General features: G+C 34.2%; 1 protein-coding gene across 1 annotated transcript; it reads right to left on the bottom strand.

Annotated features, from left to right (window-relative positions):
* Nucleotides 1-287: 287 nt before the first annotated feature.
* On the bottom strand, nucleotides 288-20,762 carry mmp25b (matrix metallopeptidase 25b). The gene is given in 12 exon segments (XM_030122102.1): nucleotides 288-629; nucleotides 632-780; nucleotides 3,650-3,943; nucleotides 9,152-9,304; nucleotides 9,936-10,018; nucleotides 10,277-10,361; nucleotides 12,666-12,845; nucleotides 12,988-13,280; nucleotides 18,361-18,505; nucleotides 18,620-18,752; nucleotides 20,422-20,531; nucleotides 20,650-20,762. Coding segments are annotated over 11 exon segments (1,731 nt in total). The 5' UTR covers nucleotides 20,530-20,531; nucleotides 20,650-20,762; the 3' UTR covers nucleotides 288-521.
* Nucleotides 20,763-22,373: the final 1,611 nt, after the last annotated feature.

Raw genomic sequence — 22,373 nt, 5'->3', positions numbered from 1 at the left:
AGACATGTAAATAATAGGTGTGAAAAACAGTTTGTCATCTTTTCATGGTCATCAGATATGACCCATTTGGATGTTCAGAGGCTCTGTAGTGAACTGGAAACACGTCATCTTCTACAACATTGATTCACCAGTAAAGCCCATAGAGTTGGATCAATGACAGTAGATGGTTTTATGTTTAGCCAATGATATTTTTTCTGAAAAAGTAACTTTTCCCTAATTTTTCTGATTTGATATAATAACCTTTGAATTTACTCTGAGTTTTTATGAACATCTACATGATCAGTGAATTAAATATGGGAAAATACATGATTTACACTGAAAAATCTTCAAATAAAGAGAATAATATTACAACAAATGGCAATAAATCACTTAAGAAAGGTTAGATATAGAGAAAAATCTTTGGGAACTGATAAAAAGTATGACTGGGTCTTTATGAGTTAAGATAAGTGCCAAACAAATAAACCAAAAGGAGAAAAAATAAAAGTGCAGAAAATAAAGCTGTAATCCCATCTTCATACACTTCAGGCGAGTTCCAGACTCAGACTAAGTATCAGACTGCAGATCAGGAGGAACCAGCCGCTCTTCACAAACCCACATGAATCCGTTAAGGAGCAGGTGCAGTCGCCGCCAGGCTTTTTGGGTTCTTTGGAGCTGGGGTGGATTCAGGAACAGGACATCTGAGCCAATCCACAGCAATGGATTTAGGAGTGACCTCTTCCAGGTCCAGTCCTCCCCTCTTCAGCACCCAGTAGAGGTTGTCCTTGAAGAAGTAGGTATCACCTGAAGACCAGCAGCAGCAGCAGCACTGTTAGAATTCTTTTTTTTTTTTTTTTTTTTATCAATTTATTTTTCAACTTTACATCATGAATCTTGAATTAAATAAAAGACAATATTTAATGCCAAACAGGTACACTTTTAAAAGTTATTTTTACTTATTATTTTCATGGTTTCTATGGAAGAGAGCAGTTTAAAAAACACAAAGAAAATCTGTGGGAAAAATACAATAAAACCTCAGATTTTAGATGTGATTCTAGATGTGATTTTAATCCATATTTTTGGAGAATAAATGACAGGTAATAATTGAAGGTAAAAGCCTTTTTTGCTCAGGTAATAACTGTACCACCAAACTCTATGATCATGGTATCCCTAATCTGTTCATGTTATGCATCAACATATTTATGTCAGGTGAAAGAGAGTAGAGAAGAGGCTGGAGGAGGTAGGGAGGAGAACCTGGAGGAGCTAGAGAAGAGGCTGGAGAGCTGAGAGGAGAACCTGGAGGAGCTAGAGAAGAGGCTGGAGGAGCTAGAGGAGGAGAACCTGGAGGAGCTAGAGAAGAGGCTGGAGGAGCTAGAGGAGGGAACCTGGAGGAGCTAGAGAAGAGGCTGGAGGAGCTAGAGGAGGAGAACCTGGAGGAGCTAGAGAAGAGGCTGGAGGAGCTAGAGGAGGAGAACCTGGAGGAGCTAGAGAAGAGGCTGGGCAGCTAGAGGAGGAGAACCTGGAGGAGCTAGAGAAGAGGCTGGAGGAGCTAGAGAAGAGGCTGGAGGAGGTAGAGGAGGAGAGGCTGTAAATTCACAGGTGAGATTAAATAATGATGGATATGTTAGTCATGAGCATAACTTTGCAGAATGTATTAAATTCTTGTATTCTCTTATATATTCAGATATGTATTATTGTGTCAATTACTGATTTGTTTTTCTGACTATGATTGTTTGCTTGTTTGATCAGCTCTACATGATGTGTAATTATGATTGCAAATGCAAAACAACATCACCTTTCAGCAGTGTTGGGAATAACAGCGTTAAACATAGCGGCGTTACTAACACCGTTATTTTCCAGTAACGGGTATTCTAATGAATTACTATTTGAAACATTACAACGCCGTTACCATTACCGGCAGTGAAATGTGGCACGTTCCAATGCACTGATATCTACCAGCTGTTATCTGACCTGACTCGCTCAGCCAGGCACGAGAGCTGTGACGTTCGCCTTCATGCTTCACCTGTGTGCCACATGAGTCTGAGTTGTCCACGCTGCCTTTACGTGAACAATTAATGACATCTGCGAGTTTGAGTTGTCCGCACCACACCCCATTCACTTGAACACAGCTACGTGTGCAGCTAATTTAGGGGAGGAGTTATCAGTGAGAGTCCGACTGACTAGACTGAAGACATTTACTGCTGTATCAGGGAGGAGGAGATATAAACGACTGAAAAAAGGAGATGAGGGATTAGTGGAGGAGCATTTCTTCCTATAAATGCAGGTATAAATTTATGTGGTAGAAAAGGGCCCTGGTGGACCCCAGCCTCACCACAGTTATGGTATTCTACCTGTCTGCTGTTCTGCTCTATGAAACTGGCCTGTGAATCACACTCAAAAATCAGTTTCCTTTTACATATTTGAAGGTTTTCTAAAAAGTAACGCAATAATTACTTTCCCTGGTAACTAATTACATTTATGAAGGAGTGATTCTGTTACTAATCCAATTACTTTTTTGGGAAAGTAACTAGAAACTATAACTAATTACTTTTTAAAAGTAATTTGCCCAACCCTGCCTTTCAGGAGTGCTGCCGTGGAGCACTTTTGTGTCCCCACCAGTGTCACAATCAAACCTACTCTCTTGCATAGAACAGTGTCTCACTAACGGTTTAACAGATCGTCTTAAATGTGATAAAGGTGAAAAAGGGTGAAATGAAAAGATTTTTGTGGCCACAGGTCAAAAATAAATATTTCTGTGACCCTGATTATTTTTTTTTTTTAGCCATAACTGCTAATGATTAAAAGAGCATAATAGAACACATGGAATATTGTGATTTATTTATTCATGTTCTCATTTTTTTTCATGTTTCTTTTACCTTCTTTTTAGTCTTATTTCTTTTCTTTTTTTAAGTCATAGTACGAACTAAGAAAAAGTCTCCTGTCTCCTGTGTATTTCTTTGCAAAACAAACATAATTAAATACTTATGTCTATTTATTTATTCTTCTTTCGGTTTTCTCCTTATTTTTCCTTTATTTTTGCTTATTTATTTTTCTTTTTCGAAATTTATGATGTAAACTAAGAATTTCATAATGTATTTGAATTCCGATTTTCTTTTTCTTTCTTTTCTTCTTTTTTTACATGAACAAAAAAAAAAATATTAAGAAGTTTCTTACTGTGTATTTTCTCTCTGCAAAACAAAAATTGCATGAAAAATAACATGTTCATTTATTCATACTCTGATTTTTCTTTTGATTCTCTCTTTTTTCTTTTTTTTTTAACTCATAATGTATATTGAAAATTAATCAATTTTTTTATTTGTTCTTATTTTTGCTCTGGTTTTCTTTTTTATAATTTAAACATGAAAACAAACAATTTAAGTTTGTTTCTTGTATTTTTTCTCTGCAAAACAATAACTAATATGTGTTGACTAGTTTCTACTCTACGATACCATTTTCTCTAATCAGGCTGACAGTCGCCTTTAATACATTCTACACGGTTGATTTACGTTCTTTAAAATTTCTAATCTCAACACTGATCGGTTTTTATTTATACATCACTGACAACACATTCGTCAGATATGTGTTTCTGATGCCAGTTCCCTGAGATAACCTCTCCGCGGTCTTGTTTACCTGTCTACTCACGACATCGGCATGTTTCTGATCTAAATCTCACCTTCTCCCCAGCTGATGACGTCATCCATGTCAGAGGGCACACCTTTCCACAGACTGTTGTCTCGTGGGTAACCGGGATCCAGCCGCCGCGTCACCTGCTGGTCTTTACGGCTCTCGTCAAACCTCCAGAACTCCCCTCCGCTGAACAGGTAGGTCTTACCGTTGTGGTCCCAGATGAAGGCGGCGTCCACTCGGTCTACCGGGGCCCCGCTCTTTGAGATCATGCCCCAGTCGGACAGAGGCCGTGGGTAGCCGCTCATGGCCACTGTGTCCTTGAACATCCAGTACTGAGAGCCTGGAGAATAACAAATGAGAATAATACATAACTACTACGCTGAAGTAGGGTTTAATTTACTTTTATCCCAATATTTAAATTTGTATTACTAAAATTGTTACTTTAGCTTTAAACGTAAGTGGAACTGACATTATTTTTACTTTGCATCATTGTTCTCTTTCCCAACATAAAAAACAGAGCTGAACTTTGATGTATAAGGTGAAAATACATAAAACAGGGTTCGTACACATTTTCAAGGTCAAATTCAAGCACTTTTCATGCACTTTTAACGATCATTTTCAATTTTTTTTCCAGCTTAGCACCTTAACACTGGGGTAAAATGCATATCTATAGGAATACATATACGCATGATTTTTTTTTCCTCACTTTTTTATCACAATGATGTACATTGTATTATGTTAAAAACATCTAAAATTATTCATTCTTCATTCATTTTCTGAACCCGCTTTATCCTCACTAGGGTCACAGGGATCACTTGGAGTCTATCCCAGCTACATAAACATCTAAAATTATGTTTCATAAAACAAAAAGTTTAGAAATTAAAGAACAACACAAGGTTTTATCTAAAAAAAAGGGAAGCCACTTGGTTTTTCAGACACACTTGCACTGAGGCAAAAATTAAGATAAAAATGTACCTGAGTCGACCTGAGAACACTCGGCAATTTTATTTTATATTTTTTTTATAAAGTTGTATTTTTCAAAATGTATCATCTCTCTGTAAGTAGCTTTGACTTAGCATCTAATTTGGCAGAGATAATATTAAAAATAAATGAATAATTTACATCAAAGAGTTAGAATTGCGAGCACTTTTAAGCACTTCAACTAAAATTCAAGCACTTTTCAAACCTTGAAAACACAACATTGAAATTCAAGCATTTTCAAGGATTTCAAGCACCTGTACGAACCCTGATAAAAAGATGATCCTTCATTTATGATCACTATGTAAATATGCTAATATCTTTAAATGTCATACAAACATTTTTATACTTTTAAGAGCGTTTATTTCTACCTGCCTTTCTTTTGCACTGTGATGCATATTGCTGCTGTAAACTGTTAAATTTCCCATGATGGGATCAGTAAAGTTTTATCTTTGTCTTTATCCATTTGTGGATATTATGGAATGAGAAAACCGTAAGGACATTCTGGACAATGGAGAGAGAAAGTAGTCCTTATTATACAGTAGTGGAAAAAAGACACTCTTAAATATCTCAAATATTATCATGAAATATTTATGGATTTTTTTTTTTTTTTTTTGTGGCTGCATCAAATAGACACAAATGCAAATGAATTCTTATTGTCTACTGTTAATAAGAAAAGTAACTAAATTCTTGACAGTTTCGACATGCCATGCCCTGGATGTGTCATTATCTTGCTGAAACATCCAGTTTCTGCCTCGATGGAACAGAACATGAGGGTTTGGAGAATGGAACAATACTTGTCACGGTTCGATGACTTAAAAGCGATTCTTAATAAAATATATCACAAATGTATGGGTGTCCAAAAATCCCTACTACTATAGTTGGAATCATTTTTTGATAACTAAGTTTACATACATTTTGTGTTTTAGCAAATCCACGTTATGTTATATTTTATATGCGTGCAAGTTTTCTTTGATTAAATGAATTTTTTTTTTCTCCAAAGTTTTTTTTTTTTTTAATTGAATTTTTTATTGTAACAATCATAACTGGACAATCGACAGCTAGCCCATCAGTACCACTATTCTGGGACTGTCAGGGCATAAAACTACTGGTCTGACATCAATAAAGCAATGCAGCTAATTTTTAAAATATACAGTACATTCCTTCTCACTTCAAAACTATGTATTTAGGACTCAAAACACCTGCTATCAAAATAGATGGATATTGTGGTGCCAGAAACCAGTATTTTAATCAATATATTCAGTTTATGTTCAAAAGTATCCATCCTGGTGGAGGTGAAGATTCTTTGGCTGTATTCTAGCTGCATTTACTCTGAAACAGTACATTTAATAATGATTCTGACACTTCTACATCAATCTCACAGGTGTTCCTTTTTTTTTTTTTTTGAGCCCAAATTTATAGAGTAAAAACACTATTGATGAAATATACTCATTCATTTTCAGCTGGTAGGAACAGGTTCATAGGTGTTAAATTGTGGTTGAGACAAAGCTATTCTCAATATGATCGTTTCTCATAGACTGTGTTATTATTATTACCTGTCTGTGCTTTCTTGGGTTAATTTTTCCCATAAAACCTCCCGTGGACAGGTGCAGGACAGCATTTAACACACACTAAATACAGTGCATCTGGTACTTATTCATAACGTATGTTGTTATATTCATGTCAAATAAATATATAAATCCAAATTTAATTCTTCTGTAAATATAGTTCATGAATATACATGTTTACATAGCAGGTATACTTAATAAAACAGCTGTCTGTACCTTTGAATGTTTGTGAGTGATGAAGTTATTAAGGTAAGTAATCAATGCTGTGTTATTGATGTCGTTTAATTCTCTTTTTTGTATAGTTTGTTTTCTATTGTATTGTTACATCTTATTAATATTAACCCATAAAGACCCAGTGCTAGTTTTATAGCAGTTCCAAGATGAATTTTTCTCTTTATTTAGCCTATTTTAAGTGATTTATTACTATTCATTTTAATATTAGCCTCTATATTTTGCATTTTTCCACTGTAAATCATGTATTTTCCTATATTTAATTACCTATATTTGATTTAGTTATTCATGAAAACTCAGAGTTAATTCAAAGGTTATTATATCAAAACAGAAATTCCATACACATTAAATGTATCATTAGAGTTAATTTTATTTATTATTACCTCCGCCAACGTGGGGTTATGTTTTTGTCGGCGTTGGTTTGTTTGTCTGTCTGTTTGTCTGTCTGTTTGTGTGCAAGATAACTCAAAAGGTTATGGATGGATTTGGATGAAAATTTCAGGAAATGTTGATACTGGCACAAGGAACAAATGATTAAATTTTGGTGGGGGGGGGGGGGTACAATGCTTCTAGTTTTCATCTGTTTTGGAGTTTTAGTAAAGGTAAAATTATCCAGGGGATGGATTTTTATGAAACATTTAATACATCTAACTAAATCTATCAGTTGAAAGCACATTTGATTAACCCATAAAGACCCAGAGCTACTTTTGTGTCAGTTTCCAAATGAATTTTTCTCACTAGTTAACCTTTCTTGAGTGGTTTATCGCCATTTATTATAATATTATCCTCTATAGTTTGACTTTTTCACTGTAAATCATGTATTTTCTGATATTTATTTTAAATGTTTATGAGTTAATTCAAGGGTTATTATATCAAAATGCAGAAAACTGAAGAAAAAGGGACTTTTTTCAGCAAATCTATCATTAACTGAACATAAACCCAGTGTGTCCATCCACTGTCATTGATCCAGCTTTGTGGGTTTAACTGGTGAATCAATGTTGTAGAAGATGACGGTGTTTCCATGTTCACTACGGAGCCTCTGAACGTCCAAATGGGTCATATCTGATGACCATGAAAAGATGACAAACTGCATTTTACGTCAATTATTTACATGTATTGATAGGATTAGTGGATCAACAGGTATTAAACAGTTTCGATCAGTAGATGCTTTTGGTTAACGGTGGAGGTTTGGGTCTTTATGGGCTCATTTCTGTGCAATAATTCCCAATCAGAAGTCAAACTCCATCAGTCATATTACAAACAGACTCGGTCCATTTTCCACTAATGCAAAGTGAGCCACAAATCTCAGTCCCTTTTGATAATAATAATTTGATCATTCTTTTGACACTGTCTTGACTCACACTCATTCACTTACTGTTGAACATTTATTAGGATGTTTGGAAATAATTGTGACATGATGATTCTTGAAAAAAACCCAAAACACTGCAGTTAATTCATTATTTCAGCTCAAATTACTCCACTCCAGTCCTGACTTTTTCTTGAATAAGTTACAGGCCAGACTGAGAAGAAGGGATGTTTATTTACAAATGAAAGAAAACATGAACGATGTTGGATACAGCGTACAATGACACACAGGTCATAGTACATTTTATATTTGACAGCTTCATTTTTTTGAAGTGTTTTTCTTACTTTGGGTTGGAAATCTATGTATCATCTACTTAACAAATGGTCAAAAAGGAGGAATGTCTTATCTATGTAAAAAAAAACAAAAACAAAAAAAAAACATAACATCTTTCAAATCATCCGCATAAAGTAACATTAGATATTCATAACTCAAGAGTACAAACACCCAAATAATTCATGAGTGCAGTTTTTATCTTCAGTCCTCTGGTGGAGCTCAAATCTAAAAATGATAATGTCACTTTAGACTCACTTTCATGTCATTTTAATATTTTCTTTCATTTATCCTTTAACTATTGTTTATTGTTCTTATTTACTACTGACTATAGTTACATTACATTACTTTTACTCAGTCATCTACCACTATTTTTGGTTCTCTTCACAATTATTTTCTTTTACTCTTGTGACATCAGCTCGTTTTATTTTTATATCGTCCTTGTCTTTGATTTTCGTGCTTTTATTGTTTTGTTCCTCTTTTCTCGTTATTTATTGCTACAGTTATTCTACGTTTTGGTTTGTATCACTTCTCTTTTTGTGTCAGTTTCTCCAAATTTTTATCTGAGCTTCATTTTGTTACAGTTTGGCCTAATGGTGGCGCTGTTTGCAGTTGTAATCATTGAATTATCTCTGAGCCTCCTGTTTTCACTTTGTCTGCTCTGAATACATAAAATACTTCTTTTATTTTTTGTTTGAATTATATCTATTTTTTTGTAGTTAGATTGTTTTTTCTGGTTTATTAATGAAGGATCAGATCACCTTAACTGCACAGAAACAGCCATTAGAAATATAAATGTAGTAAGATTAATGTTTACTTATACCAGAATGTCTTTATTTCTACTTGAGTCAAGAATACATCCCCTTCAGCCATGTCTGGTATTAAAAATTAAATTGGATGTTTGGTATTAAAGATCCAATTGTGGAAATTAAAGTGAATATAGTTTCTAAAATCATTGCCCAACATGTAGGAAGCTTATTTTCACCTCTATTTTTGTCTAAAAGTTTTTGTTTTATTATTATTACTATGACGTAGTTTATTGTAAAAGTCATTTTCACACCTCCTACCCTGGCTATGAATGATTTTAGCCAAAATTAGATACAAACCGCAGCTATGCAGGGTGTTTTTTTCTTACCACTAAAGAAGATGATGGTGCTGTCGCTCTTTCTCTCGTACACGGCGTCGATCTTGATTGATCCCGAAGGAAGGCCGATCCAGAAGTTTCTGACCAGAGCTGGATTGAGGGAGATCAGCGAGCCGTCCCGTTTCGTCCTCCAGAAGTTCACACCTTTCAAGTAAAATAGCGAAAATCTGACTTTTAACCCTTTCATGCATGAATTATGAGAACCTTAATCACAATTTTTCCTCCCTGTTTTTATTCTTTTTTAGGCATGAAAAACCCCCGGTGTGATTAACATTTTTATATGAACTTATTTTTCATGGAATTGCAAAAATGTCCACTCAGATGGATACGATACATTTAATTTTTGAAACCAAGAAACGTGTATTTACTGATCTACTGTGTGAAAACTATGAAATAAAAACACTTTTAATGCTGCTAATCTGATGTTTTCTCATATTTAAACATACTCTAATACTAGTTATTACTCACTTCATGGAGATAATATATAAAAAAAAAACCATTTTGTTAAAGACAAAATGCTAATTACAATCAGCAATTGATTTACACTCAAACATCTCACTGCATATCAGGTTTATCAAGAAAAGCAAAGTTACAGGATGCAAAAGTGTCCACTGTGTTGACTGATATGGAACTAAAACAACAAAACCCATGAATATACAAGAGAACAGCTGTAGAATAACTGTCCGCTGTAGTGACCACTATGCATGAAAGGGTTAATGTCAAAGAGAGAAAGGAGAGTGTGATGTGAGTGTGAATATTCTGTTGTGTTCTTTACCCTGGAAAAAGAAGACTTCTCCTCTGATGTTGGCCACTGCGTCAAAGCCTCCCTGACATCGACCGTTGAAAGGTGGGTTAGGCCTGAACCAGAGAAAAATCAGAGATGTTTTTTCAAATTTGAGTAAAAAAGGTGTAGTTTGATAAAAGTCCACAAGGTGATGCAATAGAGCCAACAGTCACATTGTATTGATCAGAAGGGCTTTATCTCCATCTACTGTATAACTCTGTGCACTGATGCACCACTTACAGTGCATAGCTGCAATATGAGTGTTTTATTTCCCCTGAATGGATGCTACAGTGGGGTTTTTTTATTTTGACGTTTCCTCTGGTTTAACTCACATTTGTGTCGGTCTCGGAGGAGGCGGACTGGGCAGGCGTGGGAGATCAGGATCAACACCGCCACTCGGCCTGCCATCCTTCACACCTAGAAGAAAATATAGTGACAGGACACAAAGTTGAAGAGGTGATGAAAGCTGATGACAGCACCAGAAGAAGAAAGCAACCCACATTATTCTGAGCAGCCAGGGAGTCTGAAACAGGATGCACACATTGTCTCAAAAAGACATGAGAGGAAGCAGTTCAGTGAAATAACCTACGCAAACAACTATAAAAAAAACCCAAAAGTAGTAGTAGGATGGCAATGTGATGCACACCTGCCAAATGACACAGATGCCTATTTTAACCGTACACTTTAAAAACCTGTTGAGAATGACTTCAAATGAATAAATAAATGTAACCTTCCATTAATAAAATATACTATAGCTAGATTCAACATGAGTAAATATGAAATAAATGTATTTAAATAATTTATATACTGAATGTGAACCAATGGAGTGGACTTTCATGTGGAAAATGAAATGGAAATTCTTTTATTTTACTAATTTTAACATAATTGGCTTCAACAATTTTGATTTTACCTCCCAATTTTGCATTTGTTTATGTAAGATCATTCCACTACAGTTGACTGTCTTTACTGGATGATTCTTTAAAAACTAAGAATTAACTGCATTTTTAGTTGTTTTTTTGTGTGAAAAATGAATAAAATTAAATAGAATTGCCTTGCTGCAATGCAAAACTGAATGGAATTGAACTGAGTAATTGTATATTGTACATTAGTGCATTATTAATAATTTTTTTATTCTTCTGTTTTATATGTTGCTTTTATGTAAAGCACATCACTATACTACTATAAAAAGTTACATACAAATAAAATGTATCATTGTTATTAATTTTATTTATTATTTTCATCTGTTTTGGAGTTTTAGGAGAGGTAAAATTATCCAGGGGATTGCTACTGGATTTTTATAAAACATTTAATACATCTAACTAAATCTATCAGTTGAGAGCACATTTGATTAACCCATAAAGACCCAGAGCTACTTTTGTCTCAGTTCCCAAATGAATTTTTCTAACTTGTTAACCTTTCTTAAGTGGTTTATCGCCATTTATGATAACATTATCCTCTGTAGTTTGAATTTTTCACTGTAAATCATGTATTTTCTTATATCTATTTTAAATGTTCATGAGTTAATTCAAAGGTTATTATACCAAAATGCAGAAAACTGAAGGAAAAGTAACTTTTTTCAGCAAATATATGATTAACTGAACATAAACCCAGTGTGTCCATTCACTGTCATTGATCCAACTCCATGGGTTTTACTGGTGAATCAATGCTGTAGAAGATGACGGTGTTTCTACGTTCACTACGGAGCCTTTGAATGGGTAATATCTGATGACCATGAAAAGATGACAAACTGTATTTTACACCAATTATTTACATGTATTGATTGAATTAATGGATTAACAGGTATTAAACAGTTTAGATCAGTGGATGGTTTAGGTCACCAGTGAAGGTTTGGGTCCTAATGGGTTAACCTTTTCATAAAGTTAAATCTACTTAATAAAATAATCACTTGATTAAATAATTAGTGACCATATTTTTCACAATACAGCCTGGTCAGATGCAGATTTCAAGAAAACCACATCATATTATCATAGAGCAGGGGTGTCAAACTCATTTTAGTTCAGGGGCCAATTCAGCCTAATGTGATATACAGTGGGCCGGACCAGTAAAATATATAAATAATAGGATAAGAACTTCTAAATAATGTCATCTCCAAAATTTTCTCTATGTTTTTTGAGTGAAAAAAGTCAAATTCCATAATGAAAATGTTTACATCTACAAACTGTACTTGAACATTACATGAACAAATATGAACAACCTGAAAATTCCCAAGAAAAATAAGTGCAATTTTAACAATATATGCCTTAGTTTATCATTTAAACAACATACAGATCACAGTGAATCTACAAATACACACAACATTTAGTAACAGGCAGAATATTGGTAAAATTCTACATACTTCTCCTAAGATATTTCAGGTTGTTGATATTTTTTTAGATTATTCACATTTTTTGTAAAAGGCTAGTCTGTAAATGTAACCATGTTTGTGTAATTTTACTTTTTTTTCACTAAAACAAAGACAAAAATGTGCAGTTTTCATTATTTATAAATTATTATGATAGTGTTTTACTGATCTGACCCACTTTAGATTAAATTGACCTAAAATGAGTTTAACATTCTTGACTGTTAATATCTTCAGTGTCATTTTTGCATTTCATAAATTCATCCCAGGGGCCAGATGGACCCTTTGGTGGGCCGGTTTTGGCCCCCGGGCCGCATGTTTGACACTGTGTCATACAGTGAACATGAAACCAGGCCACTGACCGTAAAGCTGCTGAATGGCTTGGCGGTCGTCGAGGGACAGCCGGAAGTTGTATACGTCCCCCACGGGACCCTGGTAATATGGCCTCATGATGGACGGATCAGTGGACGAATGAGACAGGCCCAGCGCATGGCCGAACTCATGCACCGCCACTGTGAACAAGTCAGTGGTGCTGCTGTCACCTGAGGAAGTGTTGGTGGATCACATGAACAGAAAATGGAGATTAGATGTTATTGACTAGTCAGCAAATACAAGCATGGATGAATTAACTAACAGGTTAGGGTTAGTGATTACCCATCTATCATCTGTCCAATCATACAATACCTCTAAAGGTCCAGATCTCATGATCATCAAAGTGTGTGTCACCCGCGATATCGCCCCCGCTGGGGAAGAACGCGTGGGCCAGGGTGCCACCCTGTCCGTCAAAAGGGTAGCCGTCGTCATGCAACAAGCGGGCAAAAGACACTCTGATGTCGCCTCCGGTGTTCACCCCCCCGCTGTCAGTTGCCACCCGACGAAAAGTCAAGGGGGCCTCATCACTCCAGGCTTTGAAGGCGTGTTTCAGGATGTTGTCCACCATGGAGCTGGAGATGGAGGAGTATGGGTAGCTGTGGACACTGCAGACCAGAGGAAACTGTATTAATGATGATGATGATGATGATGGTGATGATGATAAGGATAGACATTATTTCAAATGTAAGTAAGAATAAAAGATGAAGGTGAACAAAAGGCAAAAAGAAATCACCAGTTTAAACAGAACACTCCAATATACTGAAGGAAATATGTTTACCAAAAAAGAAAACATGTCACACAATGTACAAACTAGTTCATTGTGGCTCTTTAACAACACTTTATGTCCAAATAGGAGTAGGAAGAAACAAGTTTATCTTGCCCTGTCCTCAATTTTACATGACTTCAGCTAATGTATACAGCCCATATAAAGAAGAGGACAGTCATTAAAGTAAAACCAAGCCCAAAGTTTTGTGACTTATTAGTGTTTGTCTTAACGAAGTTTAGGTTAGATTTTCCCCCTGTAATTGCTCTCTTGCTTTAGCTCTATGATTTTAAGTTGTATAATAATAATAATAATAATAATAATAACACTGGTCAACAACAAATTTATTGTTTAAGTTTTTTGAGCTGATTTAGGATAATTTTGGTGTGCTGAATCCAAAAATCACATTAATTTTGCTCAATCAGGTCAACTTTCTGAACTATGCTACATATTGGCTTTTTAACATTTTTGCTTACATTTATGGGCATTTTCAGCATCATATGATACAAAATTCTTTCATATTTCTCGTAATAAACGAGTTCTGAAGATTTTACTTTTGCCAATTTATGATTAATGTTTTTTTCAATATTACAGGTGAATGAAATGGCTTCGAGTAGAAGATCTTGCAAAAATAAGCCTGACGTATTCTGCTACATCTGCGGTGAATACACCATTGTACCTAACAGGAATCCTGTTAGAAAATGATTTTTTTTTCTCTTAAAACCTATTTTGGGTGAGAACTATATAAAAAATCAACTGATAAAGTCACAAAAATGTAATCAATTTTGTGAGAAGACCAAATTTTTCAAAATCAAATTAGCAAAAAAACCTGACCTGATTGAGAAAAACAGATGTCATTTTTGGATTTAGCGGTGCAAAATGGTCCTAATTCAGTTGAAAAAACCTAGATGACTTGCAAAAAACATTTTTTGTAACCCAGTGTATATAATAATAATAATAAAAAAAAAAAAAAAAAAAAAAAAAAAATAATAATAATAATAATAATAATAATAATAATAATAATAATGACAATAATAATAATAATAATAATAATAATAATAATAATAATACAAAATCCTTCAGTCTCTTAGATTTCCTTGATTTTACGTTTTCTCTTCTTTACCATTAAATTGAATAACTGGCTTGTAGAGGTTCAACCCTATTTACTTCTCTTTTGGCAAGTACAGAACATTCTTTTCTTGTAAGGATTATTCCACCAGCGATGCAGTTCACCAATTCACAAAGACAAAATAGCTCCAATACAAATATATAATTAAAAAAACATTAATTAAACCTGATTACATTACTTACATTAAAACTAAATCTCATAGTACACAACTCACTGGGGGATGTCATCTCGAACTTTTGAAAACATTAGTCAACATTTTCACCATTTTCTGTTATTTTATAGAGCAAGCAATTCATTGATTTGTCAAAAAATAAAAAATAAAAAAAGAATAAAAATCAACTGATTAATCAACGGTAACCAAAAAAAATATATGTGCATACGCTATAGTAATCTGATTTATGATCAATTTCATTGTAACAGATTTTAACAGAGCAATAATTATTATCAATGTAATTTTTCTTATTGGTGGAATATGTAGACCAAAAAAACAATAGGATTTGGATTTTACACAACTTCTTGGGCTGTTTCATGTCGAGAATCAGATGATGTAAATCAAGCTGATTTACTCAACTGAAGCACAAAAAAAGCCTGTTCTCTTAGTAGGAAGTAGGAGTAAGTAGGAAAATTGCCACACTTCCCCAAAAACTAAGTTCCTCTTTAATCTTTTAACCCTAAAACAGTTGTTGGGACCTAAAGTCTTTGTCTTTAATGAAATTCATGGTGCAAAGAAATATTCACCCATAGTCAGTGCTCTGTTCTTAATGATCTACTACACCAGGGCCTATTCCCTTTGTGCTGACATCTGATGAGTTCGATCTTATTTTTCTTTTACTTTGACAGTGCTGTAGTTCTGATTATACTATTTTAAATGTATTATTATGTTTATTGTGTTGTTTTACTTGGTATTTTTATTTCACTGTTTTTAATTGTACAGCTGTTTTATGTCTTCTTAATCTATTCTTGTATTTTAGTCTATCATTTTGCTTTTTTATTCTTCTGTACGACACTGTTTTTAATTGTGCAGCTGCTTTATGTCTTTAATCTATTCTTGCATTTTATTCTTTTATTTTGGTTTTTCCCCTGTAAGTTGCTTTGGAAAAAAGCATCTGCCAAATGCATAAATGTAAATGTAAATAATTATAATCAAAACAATTATGAGCTTTATGGCAATGCACAGGATAGTGATGTTAAGCCAGTAAATATGTACATCTTATTCTCTCCGGTTCTCTCCAGTCTATATTTCATTCATTTAGATTTTGCTTCGGTATCATTTTACACAACAATGATGACAGTCATATCTGAAAAAATAATAGGTGTTTTGATAAAGAAATGACACTGTTATATTTTATATTACTGACTTTGAGCCATGTGACTAAATGAGTTACATGTAGTATTTCTACTTTCAAATTGTAAAGACCAAAAAAAAAAAAAAAAAACCTGACATAAAAGTATCATTACAGAGCTGAGAATAAAGAGCTGGGAAGTTCTGCCAAAGACAGTAATGTGTGGGATCGTAGAGATATGACCTGAATTTATTCACACAAACAGTCCAGTGGATTTATGTGACCACTAGAGGGAGTAGTGAGTCGGCCTCCCATGGTGAGGAAAACTAACACCATGGGTTCTTAGAGCAAAGTATCAGAAACTGACCAGATGGGATGAGAACTGTAAAGCAACTTTTAGAATCAAAGAAACTGACTAAGTGATAAAAGTTAAAAGCACTGTTGTGTTGTGAAGTTTGAATCCAACGCTTATGATGGTATACAGTTATTATGTGATATTATTATCTTTGCTACCGTTTGTTGATTGTTCAGACTAAACTGGACGATTTTGGACGATTCCAAACAGATCTTTAGTGCAGCTATTGACAACACAAACAGTGCAGAAAACAGGTGATTTATGGTTTTACTGTGGTTGTTTTCTGTCTAAAAACAGAGCTAAGCTAATAGAGCATTAATGTAAACTATCAGCTGATGAAGTTTGTGAAGATTGTAAGACACTTTTATTTTAACCGACTGTCAAAATAAGCAGCTGAGATTTTTAGTTTGAAGAAGGAAACTTGATGATACCATAATATAGATGTGTGGAAACCATGTCCTAGGTGAGCTAATGCTAAATGCTAGGTTATTGACACAGTGCAACAGTAAACTTCATCAAACAAAAAAAGTTTACAGTGAAAAAAAGTTTACAGTCATAAGTTTTATTGTATTTCTGTTTTTTTTTATTTTATTGTATTTCAAATTTCATCTTATTTCTTGCACTTCAAAAATTCTATGCATAATCAAATATTTTAATGTGCGCTGCTTTTATTTTATTTTATTGTATTTCTCTCAAATTTCATCTTATTTCTTGCACTTCAAAAATTCTATGCATAATCAAATATTTTAATGTGCGCTGTTTTTTATTTATTTTATTTTATTGTCTTTCTCTCAAATTTCACTTTATTTCTTGATGTATAATCAAATCTTAATGTATTTTATTGTATTTTTTCAATCAGTGTGAATCACTTTGGGCTACAATTTCTGTATGAAAGGTGCTATACAAATAAAGTTTATTATTATTATATTATTATTATTATTATTATTATTATTATATTTTATAAGTGGAACCATTAACCACAACTACAGTGGAGCAGCCTGTCAAGAAAACATAACATATTTTATTAAATAAACAGAAACTATAAAAGTCTGACTAGACAGGCTGGCAAACTGTCAATTAATGCTCAATATAGCAGAGAAAACAGCCCACGACGTACAGAGGAAAATATAACGCACTGCGTATTTTTAATCCCCCTCAGCCAAATGTAATGAAAAATTCTGTTGAAAGTTGCTGTCCTATAATTTACATTAGATTGTCTTTGTGTAAATGTGTGCAGATATATCAATGCATTCTTCAGATAATGCGATTATGTCGTTGAAAGGAAATGTTGCCATTTGACCTTGAAAAAGTAAGTCAAGGTCACCTATTTTCAGTAGGCTTCTGCTCCATGCCAAGATGCATCCACAGTATAAATGTGTGCAGATATTTCAGGGCATTCTTCAGATCATGTGATTACATCGGTGAATGGACAGACATACAGACAGAGGACAAAACGATTACAATACCCCTTCAGCCTGACGTTGGCCGAGGGGTAAAAATTAAGGATGGACCAGATCACTTATTAGAGATTACAAATAAAACTAATGAGAGAAGAATCACTCCTGGAAAAAAAATTGAGTGTTTTTAGAGCGAAGTTCAGTGTAAGAGTATGAATGTGAGAGTGAACGAATGATGAATCAATAATGTAAAGCTCTTTGGGTGCCTTGAAAAGTGCTATAAAAATCCAACCCAATCCATTATTATTATTATTATTATTATTATTATATTATATTATTATTTATTATGCAAGCCTGAGTGTCCACTTTTTTAAAACATGCTTTTACTGGAGATAATATCCTAATTTTATCTTATTTTTTGTTTTTATGTACCATTTAAATTCTCCTATCTTCTGTGTGTTAGTTACTACTTTGTATTTTATCAGTTTCTTTTGTGAAGTACTTTACATCCTTCCTACATAAAGATTATTATTAACATTATAATTACAGCTTTAAGATACTTCAGTATTGGCTTCACGCTGGAGCTGAAGTCTTAAGCCCTTGGTCTACACCGTCCATTTCCTGCTATTATTATTTTTTAATGTTAATATACTGCTTGACTGGCTACATAATGAAAACTATAAAAAGAAATCTGGTAAACCTGCAGCAGCTGTGAATGATCTACAGTCGTAATGAGTCATATGTGACAGGAAACACACCTCCATGTGAGATCTTTCTTATGCCATTTAAGGCCAGACAGAGCATATCGTTTCCTCCTCCTCCTCCTCTTCAGCATGTCCTCACTCCCCACAATATCAGGCAGAGAGCATCGTGGCTTGGACATGAGATCTAGAGTTTCTTGATCTGGTGGGAAAATGACCACATACATTATGTTGAAACACAAGTGGTAATCACAGGATGGCTGCAATCTCATGTGATGCAGGATATGTTAAAGTCTAAAAAAGTGCATTTTCTTACCGATCCTCCCCGTCTCTGGGATACCACCGAATCTCTGCATGACCCGAATGGCTTTCTCAATTCCCTCCTTTGTCTGTAATTTGCTTGTGCGTGGGTCTGGAGGTGGAAGGTAGCCATACCTGCTCAGCCAATCCTGGGCAGAAAACATGGATATTTAGTCTGTGGTTTCTCAAAAACAACTGACACCAACTGACACCACAATAAAATAAAACAGTTTCCTTTTGTGACACATCCTGTTGCTGTCATTTCACCGTTAAAACCTCAAAACCGTAAACCAAAATGTGAAATACCAGTGTCTCAGTAATGTAAATATACACTCATGTCACATATACACTGTCTCATGATTTCAGTCGATGCAAGGTGACAGGATTTGTTCTCTTCAAATGATTACATACTTGGTGCAGAAGTTCAGTAAGATCGTTCAAAACCAGCAAAAATCAGGTCTTCTGAAACCAGGCTCCACCCTGCTTTACACGGTTGACAGGAAAAGGTGTGCATAGCCCCTTAACTGTTGACTTTGGTGAGGTTTACACCATAAAGTAGGCTCACACAAAGGTCATTTAATGCTCTACACAGTCCTTTCTCCTATACCAACCATTTTCAATAATTCTCCCATTTTCATATTTTGACTAATAATATTTTACATTGAGCAGATTAGCTTATTTCCAGGTAAAGCCAGTTCTATAACATCCTTCATTCAGATTCAACATACAGAAACTTAATTTTTTTTCTCTTCCAGATTTTCAGAAAGAGAACTAAAACTTTAGTTTTTGCTCACATGACATATGATGTACACACGTGTGGTGTTGCGCAAATATATGACCCATTTATAGATTTATTTGAGGAAATGCGATTATCCTTTAAAAAAGCCATTGTAATGAATTCACTACAATAGTGTGTATGCTGATAAAGTAATGCATATTCAGGGCTGTTTATTTTCCTCAGTCATTTAGACTGATGGAAAAACTTTCTAAATTATGCATAGGATGTCTTCTGTCTGAACACAAATCTATGCCCTATACCATTATACTATGTGTGACACTCGTCTTAAAATCTTCAAAGACCTGCTCGACCACTGGTGACCAAAAAAAAAAAAAACATCTACTGATCTAAAATTTCTAATCACTTTTGAACCATTAATTTGATCAATACATATAAACAAGTAATAAAATGCAGTTTCTAAGGTTTTCAGATTTGATTCATTTGGACATTTACAGTGAATATGGAAACGGTCATCGTCAACAACACTGATTCACCAATAAAACCCATGTAATCTGATTAATGACAGTGGTTGTAGACGCATTGTTTTATATTCAGTTAATATATATTTTGCTGAAAAAGTTAATTTTGTTTCAATTTTCTCCATTTTGATATAACAAAATTTGAAATGATCTTAAGCTCTACTTAAATTTACTCCAATCAGTAAATTAAATATAGATAAACACCTGAGTTTCACTGAAAAATGCGGAATGCAGAAGACAATATCATAATAAATGATGATAAATAAATTAGAAAAAGTTAAACACAGAAAAAAAAAAAAAAAATCAATGTCTTTAAGGGTTAGTGTAAAGGTATGCTGACAAATGTTCAGTTTGACTCACATTTTTAACCTTAAAATACATGACATTAAAAGGAAAATTATTGCAATAAGTTTTTTTAACAAAAAAAAAACTAATCAATAACCAATTTTATGTTGACCATAAAGACATTGATAGAGTCATTTTGAGATCAACAAAATGCTCTAGATCCATGTTAACATCCAACACTTGTAGTTCCACATGTTTTGGTGCTTTTGTACTCACCACTGCTCTGCTGTACTGTTGTTCTTCAGCTGATGTGCTTCCCGTTAAGATCAGAACAATCCACATCAGAGCCAACTCCATCCCCATCACTGCAAAAATCCGCTCCATCTCTGTGGAAGTATCACAAAACTGGGTTCTTTCACTTCTCCAATCGCTGCACCCTCCTTCCACCCCTCCCCAAAGCCCCCAAATAGAAAAGAAAGAAGTAAAGAATGACACAAAGCTCACCGTTGTTTGCGTCTGCTCTGTGGTCCTCCTGGGACTAGGCTGGGCTCATCGATCAGTCAGCTGTGTGTCTGCCTTCCCTCAGTGCAACATGTCCAGCCTTCAGGGGTGAAAACTCATCACCGCCTCCACGCATCTCTGAACACGCACCGGTCATTGAACGCAACACAAGCGCATCCACTCTGCACACAGGTCAACGGGATCATCTGAAAAGTGTGCACCCCTGTTATCCTCCTCCATCCGGGTGAATATTAGACACGTTTTTATGAAACTAGCTAAACTCGTCATAGCTTGATACCACTTTGCAGCGTAGTAGGGGAGACCGGGTCTGGTTGTAACACTGAGTGCGTTTACATTCACACTAAAACTCTGATCACCATCCGATTTCTGGAGTTATCCGATTATTCACGAAATCATGTAAAAACATAATCTGATATGCCTTATCATCTGATAATAGACTGAAAAGGAAGTGCATGTAAATATGTCAGATGGGATTATTGTATTTACTTGATTTACTCCCAGTTATCAGATTTTTATGGTTATGTAAATGGACTCTGAAACATGTCACAAAAAAGAAAAGAAAAGAAATCATCTCACATCAGAACACCAAATAAATAAGTACATAAATAAAAAAAAAGAAAGAAATGATGAATGAATTAATTCATTCATTAATTTTGGTAGAAGTTTAAAAGAGACCAAAAGGATGTACAAAAAGAGAAAAATGACATGAAAAAAACTCACTGGTGTTTACAACATTAATTCAGTATAAAGACAGTGAGTGCAGTTTGAGTTCTTGTTTGACAGATATGATAAAAGATAGAAATTGTGATAAAAAAAACATATATATTTAACTTGAAAATATACTTATGTGAGTCAGACAAAACACTGGAACATTTCAGAACTGTTTTAGCAACAAAATAAACTCTGAAGATCAAAGAAAATATGTATCATAATAATATATATTGTGATTATATAAATATATCACTAGCAGTAATATTTATTGCCCAGTTCTACCTGTAATTAATTTGCATTTGAGTGAGAGCCCTCAAAATGTTACACAAGGATGGACCGATATATAGTCTGAAGTCAAGATGTCTTGATAACGTTTCACCGATGGCAGTGGTTAACCCTCCGGTATCCGGGTGCGCCTTTTAGGCACACTTTGCACTTTGTGTTAAAAAACTTCATATTATTTTTCACAATTTAAATAAGGTTAGAATTCAAAAGGTGTTCATTTTTGCATGATCTTTAAAATTCTGGCCACCAACTAAAATTTGCACAATGTAAACAAAAGAAAATTACAAGACAAGCATCTGTCTCCCAAGTGTGCCTAAAACGCACTATTTCTTCCATTTGATATGTATGATTAGGGCTGATCTTGATTTACAAAAATAAAATCAAATTAGAGCAGAAAGATAAATCAATATATATTTAATAGTTTGATTTATAGGTGTGCATTTTACACACATTTGGTGGCAGATGCTAGTATTTTTGAACATTTGGCCTAGTGCCAAAAATAATGAGGCAAATTAACCAATGTTGTAGTTAATCATTGACATATGCCAGGCTGCAAAAATCAGATAATATGTGATCCACTTTTTATGTAGTATATTGAAAAAATATATATATTTTTTGTGTTTTTTGCATCTAAAAAAATGGTTTGTTTACATTACAAACATGACATTTAGGGTTAAAAAATGTGACAGTTATTGAGTATTTGGTATTTT

The sequence above is a fragment of the Sphaeramia orbicularis genome, chromosome 19 (genome assembly GCF_902148855.1).
Source record: "Sphaeramia orbicularis chromosome 19, fSphaOr1.1, whole genome shotgun sequence".
NCBI classification, from domain to species: domain Eukaryota; kingdom Metazoa; phylum Chordata; class Actinopteri; order Kurtiformes; family Apogonidae; genus Sphaeramia; species Sphaeramia orbicularis.
This window is presented reverse-complemented; position numbering and strand designations above follow the sequence as displayed.